Source organism: Hyla sarda, chromosome 12 (assembly GCF_029499605.1).
Source record: "Hyla sarda isolate aHylSar1 chromosome 12, aHylSar1.hap1, whole genome shotgun sequence".
In the NCBI taxonomy this organism is placed as follows: Eukaryota; Metazoa; Chordata; class Amphibia; order Anura; family Hylidae; genus Hyla; species Hyla sarda.
This window is the reverse complement of record NC_079200.1, coordinates 5272701-5296577: the sequence shown is the minus strand read 5'-3', so window position 1 is coordinate 5296577 and position 23877 is coordinate 5272701. Positions and strand designations below refer to the sequence as shown.

The window sequence follows — 23877 nt, the reverse complement described above, 5'->3', positions numbered from 1 at the left end:
AAGTTTTATATTTAAATACATATTCCCATCTAACCTGATATCTCTTTATAGATCATGTGTGCAAAACAGTCCCTGAGAGCCAGCAGGAGACTGACCAAGCAAAATGTGAAGGAAAAGATTATTGAGGCAAAGAAAAGTCTAGCAAAAGTTCGATTCATGGCTAAAATGGTAAGAATTGCCCTTAAATAGTTAGGAGTGTGAACTGGCGTTAAACTATTCGAACCTTTGGTGTAGACCAGTGTTTTTTAAAGAGTGTGTCTAAAGCTGTTGCAAAACTGCCTGGACAGCCGAAAGCCTGTCTGCCTCCTCCAGAGGATCCACACTGTCCTTTAAAAAGTAAATCAAGGCTTCCCTCACATCTCAGCAGTCTTAGACTGTCCTTGCATGCTGGGAGTTGTAGTTCTGCAACAGCTGGAAGCACATTAGTTGGGAAACACTGGTGTAGACTGAACATATGAGTGTACATTTGTAAATGAAAGGGGTTATCCAGGAAAAAACTTTTTTATATATATATATCAACTGGCTCCAGAAAATTAAACAGATTTGTAAATTACTTCTATGAAAAAATCTTAATCCTTTCAGTAGTTATGAGCTGCTGAAGTTGAGTTGTTCTTTTCTGTCTGGCTCTCTGATGACACGTGTCTCGGGAACTGTCCAGAGAAGAAGCAAATCCCCATAGCAAACCTCTTCTACTCTGTGCAGTTCCTGAGACAAGCAGAGATGTCAGCAGAGAGCACTGTTGCCAGACAGAAAAGAACAACTCAACTTCAGCAGCTGATAATTATTGGAAGGACAAAGATATTTTAATAGAATAATTAGCAAATATGTTTAACTTTCTGCAGCCAGTTGATATATAAAAAAAAGTTTTTTCTTGGAATACCCCTTTAAGCCTACTATGGCTCTGTCGGTGAAAAAGCAAAAGTCTTATGGCTATTAGAATGCGATGGGGGGGAGGGAAAATGCAAAAATTATTATTGACCTGGTCCTTAAAGGGGTACTCCGCCCCTAGACATCTTATCCAATGGATAGGGGATAAGATGTCTGTTTGTGGGGGTCCCACCACTGGGGACCCCGTAATCTCGGCTGGGGCACCCCAGACATCTGGTGCACAGAGCAAACTTCACTCCTTGCCGGATGACTGAGGCTTGTGACATCATGACCACGCCCCACACGTGATGTCACAGCCACGCCCCCTCAATGTAAGTCTATGGGAAGGGGCGTGGATAGGGGATAAGATGTCTAGGGGGGGGAGTACCCCTTTAAGGGGTTAAGGTAGGCATTTATCACAATAAAGAATACTGGGAAAAAAGGGCAAAAGGGTGCATTATTATTAGCAAAGGAAACATTTTCGTCATGTGACTTTTTGGCCTTCTCCGCTGTGCTCGTTGAATGGGCGGTGCTTACACAGGAGAGGGTGTGGTGTCATGTGAAGGAGGCACTAACGGGAGGAGGACACATACATATGATATCATTTCTTTGTTTCCAGCCGCAGTGCACTCTTCCAGACATCCTCATATGGATGTTCAGCAATAACAAGAGATTGGCGTACACCAGAATCCCAGCGCAAAACATCCTCTACTCTGTGGTGGAAGAGGAGAAAGGGAAGGACTGTGGCAAGATCTCTACCGTCTACTTCAAGGTGAATAATATAGACCAGTGGTCTCCAAACTGTGGACCACCAGATGTTGTAAAACTGCAACTCCCAGAGGTGCATATAATAGATGTTACTCACAGATCAGCCTCCCCCTTCCTGTAGAATTACCTCAGTACAAGCCACAGAGAGTACCCAGACACGTTTCTTATTCTTGCCAGGGGGCTTGCTGTAAAGTATATCTCTAAATGCTGATAAAAACAGCTCAGGCAAATGGTCACCCCCAAAATAATGTACAAAAAAAAAAAGGAAATAATCAGAAAATAGAAACAAATTAGAAATTTTTTTTTAGGTGATACATTCCCTTTAAAGTGCATCGCTGAAGTTGGTCTGGTGACCGGATACATTTTTAAAAGGGTACTCCACTGCCCCAGCGTTCAGAACATTTGGTTCAGAAACAGTGAGTGCGAGCTGCGGGGGTCGCTACCACGCCCCCTCCCATAGACTTGCATTGACGGGGAGTGGCCGGGACATCACGACCCCCGCAGCCCGCACCCAGCGTTCAGAACAAAATGTTCTGCCAGTAACTAAAGCAAGCAGGATGCAGATTTGCCAGAAGTCCCACAAACTTGCATAGGACTTTCGGCAAATCCGCATCCTGTTCATTTTAGCAGCAGACCAGTCTCAGGGCTACAAAGTATCCTGCCAACATCAGAGTTTCCCTTTAAAGAATTAGCTGCATTTATAGTGACCGTAGCTCTGTTTTATTTTTTTTTTAGTTTAAGACTAAGGCTGGCTTCACACCACAATTTGACCTTCCGATGCACAGATACGATTTCGGAAGCTCAAATCGCCTGAAATCGTATCTGTGCACGGACAGGTACTGGCAGATACGGAGCCATTAACTATTATGGGGCTGCGGACCCGATCGTAGTCTGCTAGTGACTATGATCTGGTCATTTTCTCAGCATGTCAGATTTTTGACACAGACTGAAAATCGTAGTGTGAAGCTAGCCTTAGAAAAAACAACCACATTCTAGCCACCAGTGGCCACCACTAGAGGGAGCTCATGAGAAGAATGCATACATGTGTACATTGAATTCAATTAAACAGGCTGCATTAAGCTCCTGTGCACCCTCTTGTGGTGGATTCAAGCAGACAAACTGTTACCTTTTAAATCTAGGAAATGCAGAGGATTTGGAGCTCTGTATCAGGCAAATAAAGCTCTAACCAACTAAGAAACTAAAAGAAAACTTGAATACCTATTTTAAATAAACAACATTTTCTAGTAGTTCATTATAAGATAGATTTATGCCTTTAGACCAGTGTTTCCCAACCAATGTGCTTCCAACAATTGCAAAAGTAGAACTCCAAGCCAAAAGCCTGTCTGCCTCCCGCAGAGGATCCACACTGTTCCTGCAAGGTAAATCAAGGCTTTCCTCTCATTTTAGCAGCCTTTGTCTGTTCTGGCATGCTGGGAGTTGTAGTCTAGTTTGGGAAACATGTAAAACATGTGGGGATTATGTAGAACTTTTTATAATCTACTACTCTAACTATGTTTAGATCCCAGGATCGTACAACGGAGAAATCTTTGCAAAAGCTGAAATCTACCTGTGGCTCGGCGTGACTAAGTACGCGAAAAACAGCACAGCAGATCTACCCGAAGATTACAAGCTCCTCTATGAGAGAGATGGCCAGCTGGTGGAATCTCCCACCCCCAATCCACCAGTTCTGCTCCGAAGGGATGGTAAGAGAGAAAATGCAGTATAAAGTACAACTAATCATAACAGGACGAGGTATAGGGCCAACTAGGGGTCACATAAAAGTTATGGCTATTATTAGCAGAAGGGATGAGGGACACATGGCGTATTGGTACCTGAATGAAAGACGGAACTACTGGGAACACTGAGATGAATTCAGGGTAGCCCAGCATACCTGCAGCTATCAGCCAGATCACATGACCAAAGGTTATCCAATCATTGTTTGCATTATGTGGCATACAGCTCCCAGGCCAATCAGGAGACAGCATAGGGGTGGGTTTAGGGGGTTGATAAAATTTTAGGCAGAGCATTACGGCCACCATCTTGGAGGGAACACTGTTCATCAAGAAAAACAGAAAGTCGGCACTGCCGTCTACCAATAGCCGGAGGTGGTGTGAATGGAACCAAACAAAGCTAGAACAGTACACGGGAACCCAGAAATCCTTTATTGAATACAAAGCAAGCTGAGCAGTGCACTACAGATCCCAGCTGTCTGACTGCAGAATGAGCCCATAAAATTGTAAATTACATTACAATACAAATCAATCTGAGCAAAGCAGTGGGCTGACATGTATTTTAACATAAATAAGCATTAAAAGATTGTATAGGGAACATGTAATACACATTGTAAGCCAAGTTACATATATTTTTTTTAGTATCATTTTTATATTGTCCTTCTACCTGGGTTTAACATAAATACACATATGCATTAAAAGCCTGTTGTCCTATCCGCGGCCACTGAAAACTCCCACCAGTCCACCACTGCCTGCTGTTCACTGGCTACTAACATTCCCACCTGTCTGTCACCTCCTGCTGTCCACTGGCTACTACTACTCCCACCAGTCCACCACTGCCTGCTGTTCACTGACTACTAACATTCCCACCTGTCTGTCACCTTGTCACGATTTGGCTAGATGGATGTGGATCCTCTGTGTCAGCGAGGGATTGGCGTGGACCGTGTCGGTGGACCGGTTCTAAGATGCTACTGGTATTCACCAGAGCCCGCCGCAAAGCGGGATGGTCTTGCAGCGGCGGTAGCAACCAGGTCGTATCCACCGGCAACGGCTCAACCTCGCTGACTGCTGAGAAGGCGTGGGACAGAAGGACTAGGCAGAGGCAAGGTCAGACGTAGCAGAAGGTCGGGGCAGGCGGCAAGGTTCGTAGTCAATGTGGATAGCAGAAGATCTGGAACACAGGCTTTGGACAACACTAAACGCTTTCACTGGCACAAGGCAACAAGATCCGGCAAGGGAGTGCAGGGGAAGTGAGGTATTATAGCCAGGGAGCAGGTGGAAGCTAATTAGGCTAATTGGGCCAGACACCAATCATTGGTGCACTGGCCCTTTAAATCTTAGAGAGCTGGCGCGCGCTCGCCCTAAGGAGCAGAGCCGCGCGCGCCAGGACATGACAGCCGGGGGCCGGGACAGGCCAGTGACTTGGGATGCGATTCGCGAGCGTCAGTGCAGCGCTCCCGGTCAGCGGGTCTGACCGGGGCGCTGCAGAGAGAGGAACGCCGCGAGCGCTCCGGGGAGGAGCAGGGACCCGGAGCGCTTGGCGTAACACACCTCCTGCTGTCCACTGGCTACTAACATTCCCACCTGTCTGTCACCTCCTGCTGTCCACTGGCTACTACTACTCCCACCAGTCCACCACTGCCTGCTGTTCACTGGCTACTAACATTCCCACCTGTCTGTCACCTCCTGCTGTCCACTGGCTACTACTACTCCCACAAGTCCACCACTGCCTGCTGTCCACTGGCTACTAACACTCCCACCTGTCTGCCACCTCCTGCTGTCCGATGCATACTACAACTCCCACAAGTCCACCACTGCTTGCTGTCCACTGGCTGCTAACACTCCCACCTGTCTGCCACCTCCTGCTGTCCAATGGCTACTACAACTCCCACCAGTCCACCACTGTCTGCTGTCCGATGGCTACTATACCACCCACCAGTCCACCACTGCTTGCTGTGTATTACAAGTCCCACTACTACAAAAGTTATTTCCTCCTCACTATTTTTGGTCACCTTTTGGGAGAATTTTTGGAACGCTTGGAAAAATCCATTGTGTCTTCACTTGCCAGACATAAAAACTGTTGCTCCTCCCAAAAAGAGAGAATTTTAGGCAGTGTTTAAGGCTGCATTCACACGGCCATCTAGACCCATCCCGTTCTTCTCCTGTCAAAAATAAAAACAGACTTTAAAAAAAAGGACAATAATGGATGCAAACGGATGTTATCCGTTTGTATCCGTTTGTATCTGTTATTGTTCAGTTAATAAACCAAAAACCTTTTTTTTTGTTCTGAGCATGCTCAGAAGTAAAAACGGTTCAAAAAACGGATTGAAAAAGTGGATGCAAATGGATTACATTAACCTGTTGGGGACGGAGGGCGTACCTGTATGCCCTCCGCCCACTCCCTTTCTATAACGCGGGGCCACACGTCATAACATGGCTAATAGTGCGCGGCACTGGTAGCAGTACCACACGCTATTAACCCTTTAGACGTGGTGTTCAAAGTTGAACGCTGCGTCTAAAATGAAAGTAAACTGCTCCCGGCTAGCTCAGTGGGCTGTTCGGGATCGGCATCCCGAACAGCTGTAGGACAGCAGGAGGGTCCCCTACCTTCCTCTTCGCTGTCTGATCGCCAAATGACTGCTCAGTGCCTGAGATCCAGGCATGAGCAGTCAAGCGGCAGAATCATTGATCAATGGTTTCCTATGAGAAACCATTGATCAATATAAAAGATCAGTGTGTGCAGTGTTATAGACCCCTATGGGATAATAATGATCAGTATAAGAGATCAGTGTGTGCAGTGTTATAGCCTCCTATGGAATAACAATGATCAGTGTGTGCAGTGTTATAGCCCCCTATGGGATAACAATGATCAGTGTAAGAGATTAGTGTGTGCAGTGTTATAGCCCCATATGGGATAACAATGATCAGTGTGTGCAGTTTTATAGTCCCCTATGGGAGCTATAACATTGCAAAAAAAAAAAGTGAAAAAAAAGTGAAAAAAGATCATTTAACCCCTTTCCTAATAAAAGTTTGAATCACCCCCTTTTCCCATTAACAAAAAAAAACTGTGTAAATAAAAATAAACATATGTGGTATCGCCGCGTCTGAAAATGTCCAAATTATAAAAATGTATAATTAATTAAACCGCGTACCGCGTAATCAATGGCGTACGCGCAAAAAAATCCAAAGTCCAATGTAGCGTATTTTTGGGCACTTTTTATATAATGAAAAAATTTATAAAAAGCGATCAAAAAGTCCAATCAATACAAAAATGGTACCGCTAAAAACTTCAGATCACAGCACAAAAAATCAGCCCTCATACCGCCCATACACGGAAAAATAAAAAAGTTATAGGGGTCAGAAGATGACAATTTTAAACGTATACATTTTCCTGCATGTAGTTATGATGTTTTCCAGAAGTGCGACAAAATCAAACCTATATAAGTAGGGGATCATTTTAACCGTATGGACCTACAAAATAAAGATAATGGTGACATTTTTAACAAAAAATTTACTGTGTAGAAACAGAAGCCCCCAAAAGTTACAAAAATTGAGTTTTTTCATAAATTTTGTCCCACAATGATTTTTTTTTCCATTTTGCCGTGGATTTTTTTGTAAAATGACTGATGTCATTACAAAGTAGAATTGGTGGCGCAAAAAATAAGCATCATATGGATTTTTAGGTGCAAAATTGAAAGGGTTATGATTTTTAAACTGTAAGGAGGAAAAAATTAAAGTGCAAAAACAGAAAAACCCTCCGTCCCCAAGGGGTAAAGGCTCATCTGTTGTCCATAGACTTCAATGTTAAATATACTGTATCTGTTTTTTCTTCCGTTTTTTTTGACAGAAGAAAAAATACTGCATGTGCCGTTTTGTCTGCCGTCAAAAAAAACGGAAATGAGCTCAGACGGGTACAAACGGATGTAAACGGATTATAAAAAATAATCTCATTGACATGAATGGGATTTTTTTTAAACCATTTTTAATCCGTTTACAGCCTGCAAGAACGGAATCGAAACGGGGATAAAAAAAACGGGGACAGGTGGGCGTGTGAACGCACCCTTACACGTGTTTTGAGGTTTATTTCATTATCAGTCCAGGGTTAACCTGTTTGCCTCAAACCAAACTTTTCTTGAAAGTTTGTCAGGCCCACAGAGTCAGTTCGCTCAAGTCTACTCCAAACCATCAAGTAAATAGAACAAATTTATGAAAATTGAAATTCTAATTTCTGAAAGCATTTTTTTAATTTATGAATTTTTTTTAAACTTGCTGTGATATCTGTCTTCAGTTGTTTATTTTGTGTTGTAATCAAGTAGACTTTTCTCCCTTCCAGATTACCGCTATTTCCAGTTGCGAGCGCACATTTACCAGGCACGCAGCATTCTTCCTGCTGATGACAACGGTTTGTCCGACCCATTCGCCAAAATTGTTTTTGGCAACTTAGTTCAGACTACTCAGGTGAGAATAAATGTCGTATATGTTGTGGCGATATCGTATAATAACTATACGTATCATCACGTATGACTCTACATGGGCCCTAATATAAGAACAAATGCCACTGTATACAATTGTATGTGCCCATTATTTAAGGGGTACTCCGCTACCCCAGTGTTCGGAACATTTTGTTCCGTAATCTGGGTGCGGATGGCGGGGGGCCCCTTATGAGCCATGCCCCCCCATAGACTTGCATTGAGGGGGCGTGGCATGACATCACGAGGGGCGTGGCCGTGACATCACAACTCGCCGCTTCACAGAGATCACACCATCAGACATTTTATCCCCTATTCTTTGGATAGGAGATAAGATGTGTAGGAGTACCCCTTTAATATGCCCCACTATAATGTATTCACACAAGGGTCATATAACAAAGAGTCACATATAAAACCATGACTAAGATCACGGGACTTGAAACACGTCTGTCCGTATGTTTCTCTGATTTTACTATGTCGTATTTTACCATCTTGTTTTTCTTCAATTGGTTTTGGAGTACGGGCCGTGCATTGTTGACTATTTGCATTAAACTTTATTTAAATAAGAATCAATGCCCCAAAAACTGCCCCGACCACACAACTTTTTATTGGTTGTTGATCCGTCCTCCCATTCTTGAGATATAAGGGTTTATAACAATGGCCCCCTCTCCCTGAGATGGCCTCCTCATGCTGAACCGTACGGCCCGCTGAGCTAATTACCAGTGATTGCCCAAGTGGGCCCCCACTGGAGTGCCCCTTTAACTAGAGAATTTTGTATAGACCGTTTCAGTCCTGTCTTAATCTTCTTCAGGTCATCAACGAGACTCTGGCGCCAAAGTGGAATGAATTACTGATCTATGACAATCTCCTCATAGATGGGAATAAGGAAGCCCTGAAGAGCGACCCTCCAAACATCATCATTAATATTTATGACCAAGATAAATTCGTAAGTAAATTCTACTTGGATTATGGTTATTTTTACAGTTTTTTTTTTTTTTACTGATTAGAACAGGATTTTATGGTTTCTGAATGGTTTTATTTTTTTATAGTAATGTTCTCTTTACTTAGTTTTTGGGGTACATTATTATATGTGTGGCCATCTTGATTGAGCTGGTGCTCTGTTAACCCTTTCCCACCCTATGGCGCTTATTTACGCCATGAAGTGTTAACAGTCTGTGAACAGAGCGCCGGAGCTGGGCTCACTTAATAAATGGTAACGGCTGCTATGTCTGGCATTAACCCTTTAGATCCTGCGATCAAAGTTTATTGCAGAATCTAAAAGTAGAAATTACTGGTGCTGGTTTAAGGGGGCCTATCAGGACCTCTACGGGTCAACCAAGGTGTCCCGATCAACTGAAATGCTGGCCAGATGGTTTTTACGTGCCTCTGTGCTGTCTGATCGGCAGCCTATATAAGCAGAGTGCCGAGCACTAATCAATGCTGTTCTATGGCAGGCTGTAGTAATGGAGCGCTTATAACACTGATCAATGCTGTTCTATGGCAGGCTGTAGTAATGGAGCACTGATAACACTGATCAATGCTGTTCTATGGCAGGCTGTAGAAATGGAGCGCCGATAACACTGATCAATGCTGTTCTATGGCAGGCTGTAGAAATGGAGCGCCGATAACACTGATCAATGCTGTTCTATGGTAGGCTGTAGTAATGGAGTGCTGATAACACTGATCAATGCTGTTCTATGGCAGGCTGTAGTAATGGAGCGCTTATAACACTGATCAATGCTGTTCTATGGCAGGCTGTAGTAATGGAGCGCTTATAACACTGATCAATACTGTTCTATGGCAGGCTGTAGAAATGGAGCGCCGATAACACTGATCAATGCTGTTCTATGGCAGGCTGTAGTAATGGAACGCTGATAACACTGATCAATGCTGTTCTATGGCAGGCTGTAGTAATGGAGCACTTATAACACTGATCAATACTGTTCTATGGCAGGCTGTAGTAATGGAGCGCTGATAACACTGATCAATGCTGTTCTATGGCAGGCTGTAGTAATGCAGCGCTTATAACACTGATCAATACTGTTCTATGACAGGCTGTAGAAATGGAGCGCCAGTAGCACTGATCAATGCTGTTCTATGGCAGGCTGTAGTAATGGAGCGCCGATAACACTGATCAATGCTGTTCTATGGCAGGCTGTAGTAATAGAGCACTGATAACACTGCTCAATGCTGTTCTAAGGCAGGCTGTAGTAATGGAGCACTGATAACACTGATCAATGTGGTTCTATGGCAGGCTGTAGTAATAGAGCACTGATAACACTAATGCTGTTCTATGGCAGGCTGTAGTAATGGAGCACTGATAAAAATTACAGGTAATAGTCTCCTATGGGGACAGAAAAAAAAATTGTGGAAAAAAACAAAGCAGCAAGATGGCCGCACCCATAATAATGTACAAAAAAATGAATCAAAGAAAAAATTACTATCAGAAAAAAATTGAACAATAAATAGATGTTTTCCATAACAAGAAATCTGTAGAAGATAACGTTTCTGCACATTGTAGGGGGCCCCTGACTTTTTGGGTCATGCCTTTGCCACTCCGATCGTAACATTGTTAGAAGATGAGGATAATGACGACGAGGTTCCTAAATACACCCAACCACCCTTGCAGTTCTTTGATATTGTGAGGGGTAACATACCTGCCGGGGAGCTGATAGCTGTATTTGAACTCATAGAAATGGAGAACAGAACGTATATGAGAGAGGTAAGTGTGCACAGAACCGACCAGACAAGCAGAGGAAGCCTTTACATGTTATTCCTCATGTAGATATCTGTGCCTAAAAAATTTAAGACATGATTCAGTTTGGCTCAGTCATTCTCTAGTAACAGAAAGACTAGGACAGAGCACAGGAAGTGTGGGCGGGGTTTAGCTAGTGCTATGTCCAGGAGAGAGGAGAGCTTGATCTGTGTAACTGCAATCTATGAGCCTGTCTGCCTCCTCCAGAGGACCAACACTTACGATACATCCACACTATGGAACATCCACCTGGAAAAATTTCAGGCATAGCAGGCGATGACTGATTCAGTCAGAGCTAGAACCGCTCACACCTGCGCCATCACCAGTGACGGAAATGTATATTCCAAGTGGATTCTGCCAAAATAATAAACTCCTTCAGGAATTCGAAATATAAAATTCTGCAGTGTGCACAGAGTAGCAGAATCCCATTGAATACAACAGGAGGCTGTTGCACCTGAATTTCCCAGCAGAATTTCTTCCCACAGAAATTCCATAGTGTGAATGCGCCCGAAGTCTCAAAGATAAATCAAGGCTTTCCTCTCATCTCAGCAACCGCTGCAGTAAAAGGGCATTAGACATGTGCCCTACCGACATGTTTCACTCTAGGAGCATGCGTCATCAAGGCATATGCTCCATTAGCCCCGATGAATAATAAAAAATGATATATGCAGGATAGTATTTCAAGCAGAATATTCAGAGTATATATATATATATATATATATATATATATATATATATATATGTGTGTGTGTATATAATAAGGGGATTTACAGCAACTTTTCCTCCCACAGATTTATATAAAAAAAAAATAGTTGTCATATGCCAGTGGTCTCCAAACTGCGGACCTCCAGCTGTTGCAAAACTACAATGCCCAGCATACCCAGACAGCCAAAGGCTGCTGAGATGAGAGGGAAACTTGGATTTACCTTTTAGGGACAGTATAGATCCCCTGGAGGAGGCAGACAGGCCTTTGGCATTCTGGGGGTTATAGTTTTGCAACAGATGGAGAGGTCTATAATTAGGAGACCACGGTGAGGCCTACCTATGCCATACAAAAACTTTTATTTATTTTTTTTATTTTTTTATTAAATCACTGCAGCCAGCAATACCGAAATATGTAAAACCACAAGAACCCGAGTTTTTGGATGAAACAATGGAGCGATACATCATTCCAGAAGGAATTCGACCAGTCCTCAAGGAATTCAGAATAGAGGTAAAGATTATTATTTTTTATAATTATATTTGGTTTGAGCAAAAAACAAACAAACAAAAAAAAACCCTGAAAGGTTAGTAAATAAAACAAACATTGGCGCTATAGACATTTCGGTAAGGCTATAAATTATTTGTGTGTATTTACCTTCAGATTCTTTTCTGGGGACTGCGAGATTTACGCCGGATCAACCTGTTTGAAGTGGAGCAGCCTCAAGTGCGGATCGAATGTGCCGGGAAACTGGTGGAGTCTGAGATCATCCTGAGCTACAAGGAGTTCCCCAATTTTACGGAACTGGTGAAATGTGTAGACGTGGTGAGTGACACAATAATATTATAGAATTTATTATTTTATATATATTATTTGATTTATTTATATTTATTAATTTATTTTATTTATTTATTAATTTAGATGAATTAATTTATTTATTTAGATGTATCAATAATTAATTAATGTATTTATTTAGATTAATACATGTATTTATTCATTTTATTTATTTGTTTATTTGTTTAGATTTACTTAGAGTTACGGTATTAATAAATTAATTTTATTTATTTATTTATTTATCTCATGTCACTGGGTCATGAAAATGCAACAAAACCTCAACAAATAACCCAAGGGACACATTTATGATCACCTTTAAAGGAGTACTCCGGTGGAAAACTTTTTTATTTTAATCAACTGGAGCCAGAAAGTTAAACAGATTTGTAAATTACTTCTATAAAAAAATCTTAATCCTTCCAGTACTTATAAGCTGCTGAATACTACAGAGGAAATTATTTTCTTTTTGGAGCACAGAGCTCTCTGCTGACATCACAAGCACAGTGCTCTCTGCTGACACCTCTGTCCATTTTAAGAACTGTCCAGAGTAGGAGTAAATCCCCATAGGAAACATATGCTGCTCTGGACAGTTCCTAAATTGGACAGAGGTGTCAGCAGAGAGCACTGTGCTTGTGATGTCAGCAGAGAGCTCTGTGCTCCAAAAAGAAAATAATTTCCTCTGTAGTATTCAGCAGCTAATAAATACTGGAAGGATTAAGATTTTTTTAATAGAAGTAATTTACAAATCTGTTTAACTTTCTGGCACCAGTTGATAAAAAAAAAAAAAAAAAAAAGTTTTCCACTGGAGTACCCCTTTAAAATTTCGCTTTTATTACAGTTAAAGGGGTACTCCGCTGCCTTAGCATTCTGAACATTTTGTTTTGAACACTTGGAGCGGGTGGCGGGGGTGTGAAGTCACAAGGGGTGCGACAGTGACGTCATGACCCCCGCCGCCCGCACCATTCTAGATTGTCTCTACTCACCATTCTAGATTGTCTCTACTCACCATTCTAGATTGTCGCCACCTAGCTGTAGGGTGATGTCACTGAGTGTTCGGCAGCTGAGGTATATGTGTGCCCCCAGAGCGGCCATCGCTAGCTATTGCAATCGCCCAAATATTTTCAGCAAAATCTGATTTTAAGAACAAGCTCACCCCCCCTGACCTTTCACCTATACCCTGTGTATCTTGTTATAAAGTCACTTTAACCTATGTAATAAAAGTTTTAGAGGGGTCATAAATTTAAGTGGTATTTGTACTCCTGGGATGTTTACCCTTGGACGGTGTTTTCCAACCATTGTGCCTCCAGTTGTTGCTAAACTATACCTTGCAGTATCCTCGGGCAGCCAAAGGCTTGTCTGCTCCTCCAGAGGATCCACACTGTCCCTTAAAGGTAAATCATGGCCTCGCTCTTATCTCAACAGTCTTTGGCTCTCCAGGCATAAAGGGAGTTGTAGTTTTGCAACAGCTGGAGGAGCCATGGTTGAGAAGCATTGCCCTAGGGGTTGCAGCCTAAAGTAGGCACATAATATGACATATGAACGTGTGTTTCAGTTTGTATTTTTGTATGTGCATGATTGGCTATACTTATTAATATAAGATACTTTTTTGGCTATGGGAGTGAATGGGTGATGTATTCAGGCCTGGACTTCATAGACCTCTTGTGGTATCAGCAGCAGATCCTCTCGGTCCTGTAGGGTGTTCGGTGCGGCCTCCAGGGAGTGGACCTGTGTCTCCAGCAGATCCTCTAGGTCCTGTAGGGTGTTCGGTGCGGCCTCCATGGAGTGGACCTGTGTCTCCAGCAGATCCTCTAGGTCCTGTAGGGTGTGCGTTGCGGCCTCCATGGAGGGGTCTTGTGTCTCCAGCAGATCCTCTCGGTCCTGTAGGGTGTTCGGTGCGGCCTCCATGGAGGGGTCTTGTGTCTCCAGCAGATCCTCTAGGTCCTGTAGGGTGTGCGGTGCGGCCTCCATGGAGGGGACCTGTGTCTCCAGCAGATCCTCTAGGTCCTGTAGGGTGTGCGGTGCGGCTTCCATGGAGTGGTCCTGTAGGGTGTGCAGTGCTGCCTCCATGGAGTGGTCCTGTAGGGTGTGCAGTGCTGCCTCCATGGAGTGGTCCTGTAGGGTGTGCGGTGCAGCCTCCATGGAGGGGTCTTGTGTCTCCAGCAGATCCTCTAGGTCCTGTAGGGTGTGCGGTCTCCATGGAGGGGACCTGTGTCTCCAGCAGATCCTCTAGGTCCTGTAGGGTGTGCGGTCTCCATGGAGGGGTCTTGTGTCTCCAGCAGATCCTCTAGGTCCTGTATGGTGTTCGGTGCGGCCTCCATGGAGGGGTCTTGTGTCTCCAGCAGATCCTCTAGGTCCTGTAGGGTGTGCGGTGCGGCCTCCATGGAGGGGTCTTGTGTCTCCAGCAGATCCTCTAGGTCCCATAGGGTGTGTGGTGCGGCCGCCATGGAAGGGTCTTGTGTCTCCAGCAGATCCTCTCGGTCCTGTAGGGTGTGCGGTGCGGCCTCTATTTAAGGTTCTTGTGTCTCCAGCAGATCCTCTCGGTCCTGTAGGGTGTGCGGTGCGGCCTCTATTTAAGGTTCTTGTGTCTCCAGCAGATCCTCTCGGTCCTGTAGGGTGTGCGGTGCGGCCTCCATGGAAGGGACTTGTGTCTCCAGCAGATCCTCTCTGTCCTGTAGGGTGTGTGGTGCGACCTCCATGGAAGGGACTTGTGTCTCCAGCAGATCCTCTCAGTCCTGTAGGGTGTGCGGTGCGGCCTCCATGGAAGGGTCTTGTGTCTCCAGCAGATCCTCTCTGTCCTGTAGGGTGTGTGGTGCGACCTCCATGGAGGGGTCTTGTGTCTCCAGCAGATCCTCTAGGTCCCGTAGGGTGTGTGTTGCGGCCTCTATGGAGGGGACCTGTGTCTCCAGCAGATCCTCTCGGTCCTGTAGGGTGTGCGGTGCAGCCTCCATGGAGGGGTCTTGTGTCTCCAGCAGATCCTCTAGGTCCTGTAGGGTGTGCGGTGCTGCCTCCATGGAGTGGTCCTGTAGGGTGTGCGATGCGGCCTCCATGGAGGGGTCTTGTGTCTCCAGCAGATCCTCTAGGTCCTGTAGGGTGTGCGGTGCGGCCTCCATGGAGGGGACTTGTGTCTCCAGCAGATCCTCTAGGTCCTGTAGGGTGTGCGGCCTCCATGGAAGGGACCTGTGTCTCCAGCAGATCCTCTAGGTCCTGTAGGGTGTGTGGTGCGGCCTCCATGGAGTGGTCCTGTAGGGTGTGCGGTGCGGCCTCCATGGAGTGGTCCTGTAGGGTGTGCGGTGCGGCCTCCATGGAGTGGTCCTGTAGGGAGTGTGGTGCGGCCTCCATGGAGTGGTCCTGTAGGGTGTGCGGTGCGGCCTCCATGGAGTGGTCCTGTAGGGTGTGCGGTGCGGCCTCCATGGAGTGGTCCTGTAGGGTGTGCGGTGCGGCCTCCATGGAGGGGTCTTGTGTCTCCAGCAGATCCTCTAGGTCCTGTAGGGTGTGCGGTGCGGCCTCCATGGAGTGGTCCTGTAGGGTGTGCGGTGCGGCCTCCATGGAGGGGTCTTGTGTCTCCAGCAGATCCTTTAGGTCCTGTAGGGTGTTCGGTGCGGCCTCCATAGAGGGGTCTTGTGTCTCCAGCAGATCCTCTAGGTCCTGTAGGGTGTGCGGTGCGGCCTCTATGGAAGGGTCTTGTGTCTCCAGCAGATCCTCTCGGTCCTGTAAGGTGTGCGGTGCGGCCTCCATGGAAGGGACTTGTGTCTCCAGCAGATCCTCTCAGTCCTGTAGGGTGTGCGGTGCGGCCTCCATGGAAGGGTCTTGTGTCTCCAGCAGATCCTCTCTGTCCTTTAGGGTGTGTGGTCCAACCTCCATGGAGGGGTCTTGTGTCTCCAGCAGATCCTCTAGGTCCCGTAGGGTGTGTGTTGCGGCCTCTATGGAGGGGACCTGTGTCTCCAGCAGATCCTCTCGGTCCTGTAGGGTGTGCGGTGCGGCCTCCATGGAGGGGACTTGTGTCTCCAGCAGATCCTCTAGGTCCTGTAGGGTGTTCGGTGCGGCCTCCATAGAGGGGTCTTGTGTCTCCAGCAGATCCTCTAGGTCCTGTAGGGTGCGCGGTGCGGCCTCTATGGAAGGGTCTTGTGTCTCCAGCAGATCCTCTCGGTCCTGTAGGGTGTGCGGTGCGGCCTCCATGGAAGGGACTTGTGTCTCCAGCAGATCCTCTCAGTCCTGTAGGGTGTGCGGTGCGGCCTCCATGGAAGGGTCTTGTGTCTCCAGCAGATCCTCTCTGTCCTGTAGGGTGTGTGGTGCGACCTCCATGGAGGGGTCTTGTGTCTCCAGCAGATCCTCTAGGTCCCGTAGGGTGTGTGTTGCGGCCTCTATGGAGGGGACCTGTGTCTCCAGCAGATCCTCTCGGTCCTGTAGGGTGTGCGGTGCGGCCTCCATGGAGGGGACTTGTGTCTCCAGCAGAACCTCTAGGTCCTGTAGGGTGTTCGGTGCGGCCTCCATGGAGGGGACTTGTGTTTCCTGCAGATCCTCTAGGTCCTGTAGGGTGTTCGGTGCGGCCTCCATGGAGGGGACTTGTGTTTCCAGCAGATCCTCTAGGTCCTGTAGGGTGTTCGGTGCGGCCTCCATGGAGGGGACCTGTGTCTCCAGCAGATCCTCTAGGTCCTGTAGGGTGTGCGGTGCTGCCTCCATGGAGTGGTCCTGTAGGGTGTGCGATGCGGCCTCCATGGAGGGGTCTTGTGTCTCCAGCAGATCCTCTAGGTCCTGTAGGGTGTGCGGTGCGGCCTCCATGGAGGGGACTTGTGTCTCCAGCAGATCCTCTAGGTCCTGTAGGGTGTGCGGTGCGGCCTCCATGGAGGGGACCTGTGTCTCCAGCAGATCCTCTAGGTCCTGTAGGGTGTGTGGTGCGGCCTCCATGGAGTGGTCCTGTAGGGTGTGTGGTGCGGCCTCCATGGAGTGGTCCTGTAGGGTGTGCGGTGCGACCTCCATGGAGTGGTCCTGTAGCGTGTGCGGTGCGGCCTCCATGGAGTGGTCCTGTAGGGTGTGCGGTGCGGCCTCCATGGAGGGGTCTTGTGTCTCCAGCAGATCCTCTAGGTCCTGTAGGGTGTGCGGTGCGGTGCGGCCTCCATGGAGTGGTCCTGTAGGGTGTGCGGTGCGGCCTCCATGGAGGGGTCTTGTGTCTCCAGCAGATCCTCTAGGTCCTGTAGGGTGTTCGGTGCGGCCTCCATAGAGGGGACTTGTGTCTCCAGCAGATCCTCTAGGTCCTGTAGGGTGTGCGATGCGGCCTCCATGGAGTGGACTTGTGTCTCCAGCGGATCCCACAGATGATCAATCGGATGAGATCTGGGGAATCTGGAGGCCGAGTCACCATCTTGATCTCTTTGTCATGTCCTGCCCTATAATGTCCTCATTGATTGGGACGTCCGTGGGGTGATACGGGTCTCATTCAGCTGACATGACTGCCGGAGGTTCCTTATCTCAGGAATCGTGTTGAGTTAACAAGGTTTGTAAGGTTTTTACAAACATTGATTAATTAGAAGTGCCCTTTTTTTTTTTTTTTTTTTTACTAACTAAGCCCCTGCCCCCCAAAATGTCTGTGCATGTCTCTGCTGCTGATAAAGGCCATTAGAGGGTCCCACTGCCATGAAGGGGGACTTGGTCTGTTCAAGGGTTAGGTAGGTGGTACATGTCCCAGTAACCTCCACATGATGCCAGGACAAAAGGTCTCCAGCAGGACATGGCCCATCACACTGCCCCTGCCGGTTGGTCTTCCCATAATGCATCCTGATGCCACCTCTTCCCCAGGTAAGTGACGCACACGCAACGGGCCGCTCACATTATGGAGAACGTCATCCATCAGATAAGGCACCTACTTTCGTTGTTTATGGTCCTACGGCAATAAGATGCTCTGGGTGATGTTCTGTTGGATCAGATGGTTCAGGAAGGGTTTAAAGAACATAACAAATAAAACAAGGTAATGATCCGGCCTCCAAAGTCCCAAGATCTCAGCCCAACCAATGCCGGAAAAGCTAGTCTACGGAGGAGGAACCTTGTTACTCACACCACTTAGTATAATACTCAGTGTTAGTGGTGGACGCTTCTATCCATGTGATATAATATGTGTAATCATTTCTTGTGGAAGCTACTGCTATATGGGGGCCTTATGCTCTATGGAGGCAGTATGGGGGGCCTATTGCTATATGGGGGCTGTATGGGGGACCTATTGCTATGTGGGGGCTTTATGTAGGCCTACTGATACATGGGGCAGTATGGGGGGCCTACTGCTATATGGGGGCAGTATGGGGGGCCTACTGCTATATGGGGCTGTATGGGGGGCCTACTGCTATATGGGGGCTGTGTGTAGGCCTACTGATACATGGGGGCAGTATGGGGGGGCTACTGTTGGGGCACTATGGGGACTAACTTCTATAAGAGGCAGTATGGGAGCCTAGTGCTTTATGGGGGACATAAGAGGCCTAACTACTATATGGGGGCACATAGTGGGCCCTATTACTGTGTTGGACAATGCACATGTGGAGTTTGATGCAGAGGGAATTTGGAAATGAAACAAAATGGTGTGATCTAGGGTGGGTGGTCGGATTGTATGACTGTATTGTATGTTTAGATTACATTGTGTGATGGTGGTGGGATGTATATTTTTACTTAACAGCTATTAAATCTAATAATACAATGTATCTGACTTATCTATATGTAGTTCCAAAATATATAGAAAGAAATGCCACAACCTACATGTAACATGTTTATGTATGTGTATTATGTATCTCTTAGTGTTTATGTATGTGTATTATGTATCTCTTAGTGTTTATGTACGTGTATTATGTATCTCTTAGTGTTTATGTATGTGTATTATGTATCTCTTAGTGTTTATGTATGTGTATTATGTATCTCTTAGTGTTTATGTATGTGTATTATGTATCTCTTAGTGTTTATGTATGTGTATTATGTATCTCTTAGTGTTTATGTATGTGTATTATGTATCTCTTAGTGTTTATGTATGTGTATTATGTATCTCTTAGTGTTTATGTATGTGTATTATGTATCTCTTAGTGTTTATGTTCGTGTATTATGTATCTCTTAGTGTTTATGTATGTGTATTATGTATCTCTTAGTGTTTATGTATGTGTATTATGTATCTCTTAGTGTTTATGTATGTGTATTATGTATCTCTTAGTGTTTATGTATGTGTATTATGTATCTCTTAGTGTTTATGTATGTGTATTATGTATCTCTTAGTGTTTATGTATGTGTATTATGTATCTCTTAGTGTTTATGTACGTGTATTATGTATCTCTTAGTGTTTATGTATGTGTATTATGTATCTCTTAGTGTTTATGTATGTGTATTATGTATCTCTTAGTGTTCATGTATGTGTATTATGTATCTCTTAGTGTTTATGTATGTGTATTATGTATCTCTTAGTGTTTATGTATGTGTATTATGTATCTCTTAGTGTTTATGTACGTGTATTATGTATCTCTTAGTGTTCATGTACGTGTATTATGTATCTCTTAGTGTTCATGTATGTGTATTATGTATCTCTTAGTGTTTATGTATGTGTATTATGTATCTCTTAGTGTTTATGTATGTGTATTATGTATCTCTTAGTGTTTATGTATGTGTATTATGTATCTCTTAGTGTTTATGTACGTGTATTATGTATCTCTTAGTGTTTATGTACGTGTATTATGTATCTATTAGTGTTTATGTATGTGTATTATGTATCTCTTAGTGTTTATGTATGTGTATTATGTATCTCTTAGTGTTTATGTATGTGTCTTATGTATTTTGTAGTTTATGTATGTGTATTATGTATCTCTTAGTGTTTATGTACGTGTATTATGTATCTCTTAGTGTTTATGAATGTGTATTATGTATCTCTCAGTGTTTATGTATGAGTATTATGTATCTCTTAGTGTTTATGTACGTGTATTATGTATCTCTTAGTGTTTATGTATGTGTATTATGTATCTCTTAGTGTTTATGTACGTGTATTATGTATCTCTTAGTGTTTATGTATGTGTATTATGTATCTCTTAGTGTTTATGTACGTGTATTATGTATCTCTTAGTGTTTATGTACGTGTATTATGTATCTCTAAGTGTTTATGTACGTGTATTATGTATCTCTTAGTGTTTATGTACGTGTATTATGTATCTCTTAGTGTTTATGTATGTGTATTATGTATCTCTTAGTGTTTATGTATGTGTATTATGTATCTCTTAGTGTTTATGTATGTGTATTATGTATCTCTTAGTGTTTATGTATGTGTATTATGTATCTCTTAGTGTTTATGTATGTGTATTATGTATCTCTTAGTGTTTATGTATGTGTATTATGTATATCGTAGTTTTATGTATGTGTATTATGTATCTCTTAGTGTTTATGTATGTGTATTATGTATCTCTTAGTGTTTATGTATGTGTATTATGTATCTCTTAGTGTTTATGTATGTGTATTATGTATCTCTTAGTGTTTATGTACGTGTATTATGTATCTCTTAGTGTTTATGTACGTGTATTATGTATCTCTTAGTGTTTATGTACGTGTATTATGTATCTTTTAGTGTTTATGTATGTGTATTATGTATCTCTTAGTGTTTATGTATGTGTATTATGTATCTCTTAGTGTTTATGTACGTGTATTATGTATCTTTTAGTGTTTATGTATGTGTATTATGTATCTCTTAGTGTTTATGTACGTGTATTATGTATCTCTTAGTGTTTATGTACGTGTATTATGTATCTCTTAGTGTTTATGTATGTGTATTATGTATCTCTTAGTGTTTATGTATGTGTATTATGTATCTCTTAGTGTTTATGTATGTGTATTATGTATCTCTTAGTGTTTATGTATGTGTATTATGTATCTCTTAGTGTTTATGTATGTGTATTATGTATCTCTTAGTGTTTATGTATGTGTATTATGTATCTCTTAGTGTTTATGTACGTGTATTATGTATCTCTTAGTGTTTATGTACGTGTATTATGTATCTCTTAGTGTTTATGTATGTGTATTATGTATCTCTTAGTGTTTATGTATGTGAATTATGTATCTCTTAGTGTTTATGTATGTGTATTATGTATCTCTTAGTGTTTATGTATGTGTATTATGTATCTCTTAGTGTTTATGTATGTGTATTATGTATCTCTTAGTGTTTATGTATGTGTATTATGTATCTCTTAGTGTTTATGTATGTGTATTATGTATCTCTTAGTGTTTATGTATGTGTATTATGGATCTCTTAGTGTTTATGTACGTGTATTATGTATCTCTTAGTGTTTATGTATGTGTATTATGTATCTCTTAGTGTTTATGTATGTGTATTATGTATCTCTTAGTGTTTATGTACGTGTATTATGTATCTCTTAGTGTTTATGTACGTGTATTATGTATCTCTTAGTGTTTATGTATGTGTATTATGTATCTCTTAGTGTTTATGTACGTGTATTATGTATCTCTTAGTGTTTATGTACGTGTATTATGTATCTCTTAGTGTTTATGTACGTGTATTATGTATCTCTTAGTGTTTATGTATGTGTATTATGTATCTCTTAGTGTTTATGTATGTGTATTATGTATCTCTCAGTGTTTATGTACGTGTATTATGTATCTCTTAGTGTTTATGTATGTGTAGTATGTACCTCTTAGTGTTTATGTACGTGTATTATGTATCTCTTAGTGTTTATGTATGTGTATTATGTATGTGTATTATGTACCTCTTAGTGTTTATGTATGTGTATTATGTATCTCTTAGTGTTTATGTACGTGTATTATGTATCTCTTAGTGTTTATGTACGTGTATTATGTATCTCTTAGTGTTTATGTATGTGTATTATGTATCTCTTAGTGTTTATGTACGTGTATTATGTATCTCTTAGTGTTTATGTATGTGTATTATGTATCTCTTAGTGTTTATGTACGTGTATTATGTATCTCTTAGTGTTTATGTATGTGTATTATGTATCTCTTAGTGTTTATGTATGTGTATTATGTATCTCTCAGTGTTTATGTACGTGTATTATGTATCTCTTAGTGTTTATGTATGTGTATTATGTATCTCTTAGTGTTTATGTATGTGTATTATGTATCTCTTAGTGTTTATGTATGTGTATTATGTATCTCTTAGTGTTTATGTATGTGTATTATGTATCTCTTAGTGTTTATGTATGTGTATTATGTATCTCTTAGTGTTTATGTACGTGTATTATGTATCTCTTAGTGTTTATGTACGTGTATTATGTATCTCTTAGTGTTTATGTATGTGTATTATGTATCTCTTAGTGTTTATGTATGTGTATTATGTATCTCTTAGTGTTTATGTATGTGTATTATGTATCTCTTAGTGTTTATGTATGTGTATTATGTATCTCTTAGTGTTTATGTATGTGTATTATGTATCTCTTAGTGTTTATGTATGTGTATTATGTATCTCTTAGTGTTTATGTATGTGTATTATGTATCTCTTAGTGTTTATGTATGTGTATTATGGATCTCTTAGTGTTTATGTACGTGTATTATGTATCTCTTAGTGTTTATGTATGTGTATTATGTATGTCTTAGTGTTTATGTATGTGTATTATGTATCTCTTAGTGTTTATGTACGTGTATTATGTATCTCTTAGTGTTTATGTACGTGTATTATGTATCTCTTAGTGTTTATGTATGTGTATTATGTATCTCTTAGTGTTTATGTACGTGTATTATGTATCTCTTAGTGTTTATGTACGTGTATTATGTATCTCTTAGTGTTTATGTACGTGTATTATGTATCTCTTAGTGTTTATGTATGTGTATTATGTATCTCTTAGTGTTTATGTATGTGTATTATGTATCTCTCAGTGTTTATGTACGTGTATTATGTATCTCTTAGTGTTTATGTATGTGTAGTATGTACCTCTTAGTGTTTATGTACGTGTATTATGTATCTCTTAGTGTTTATGTATGTGTATTATGTATGTGTATTATGTACCTCTTAGTGTTTATGTATGTGTATTATGTATCTCTTAGTGTTTATGTACGTGTATTATGTATCTCTTAGTGTTTATGTACGTGTATTATGTATCTCTTAGTGTTTATGTATGTGTATTATGTATCTCTTAGTGTTTATGTACGTGTATTATGTATCTCTTAGTGTTTATGTATGTGTATTATGTATCTCTTAGTGTTTATGTACGTGTATTATGTATCTCTTAGTGTTTATGTATGTGTATTATGTATCTCTTAGTGTTTATGTATGTGTATTATGTATCTCTCAGTGTTTATGTACGTGTATTATGTATCTCTTAGTGTTAATGTATGTGTATTATGTACCTCTTAGTGTTTATGTACGTGTATTATGTATCTCTTAGTGTTTATGTATGTGTATTATGTATATCGTAGTTTTATGTATGTGTATTATATATCTCTTAGTGTTTATGTATGTGTATTATGTATCTCTTAGTGTTTATGTATGTGCATTATGTATCTCTTAGTGTTTATGTATGTGTATTATGTATCTCTTAGTGTTTATGTACGTGTATTATGTATCTCTTAGTGTTTATGTATGTGTATTATGTATATCGCAGTTTTATGTATGTGTATTATGTATTTCGGAATTTATGTATGTGTATTATGTATTTCGTAGTTTATGTATGTGTATTATGTATTTCGTAGTTTTATGTATGTGTATTATGTATTTTGTAGTTTATGTATGTGTATTATGTATATCGCAGTTTATGTATGTGTATTATGTATTTCGTAGTTTTATGT

The 23877-nt window shown here is 42.3% G+C and overlaps 1 protein-coding gene across 1 annotated transcript in view; it reads left to right on the top strand.

Moving 5' to 3' along the window:
* The window catches only part of LOC130296644 (fer-1-like protein 4), a 124391-nt gene that overhangs the window by 41916 nt on the left and 58598 nt on the right, over positions 1-23877 (top strand). Inside the window, exons 15-22 of the mRNA XM_056548396.1 lie at positions 52-168; positions 1487-1639; positions 3155-3338; positions 7699-7823; positions 8646-8780; positions 10356-10556; positions 11689-11802; positions 11953-12114. Coding sequence (XP_056404371.1) covers positions 52-168; positions 1487-1639; positions 3155-3338; positions 7699-7823; positions 8646-8780; positions 10356-10556; positions 11689-11802; positions 11953-12114 — 1191 coding nt within the window. The remainder of the gene's footprint in view (positions 1-51; positions 169-1486; positions 1640-3154; positions 3339-7698; positions 7824-8645; positions 8781-10355; positions 10557-11688; positions 11803-11952; positions 12115-23877) is intronic.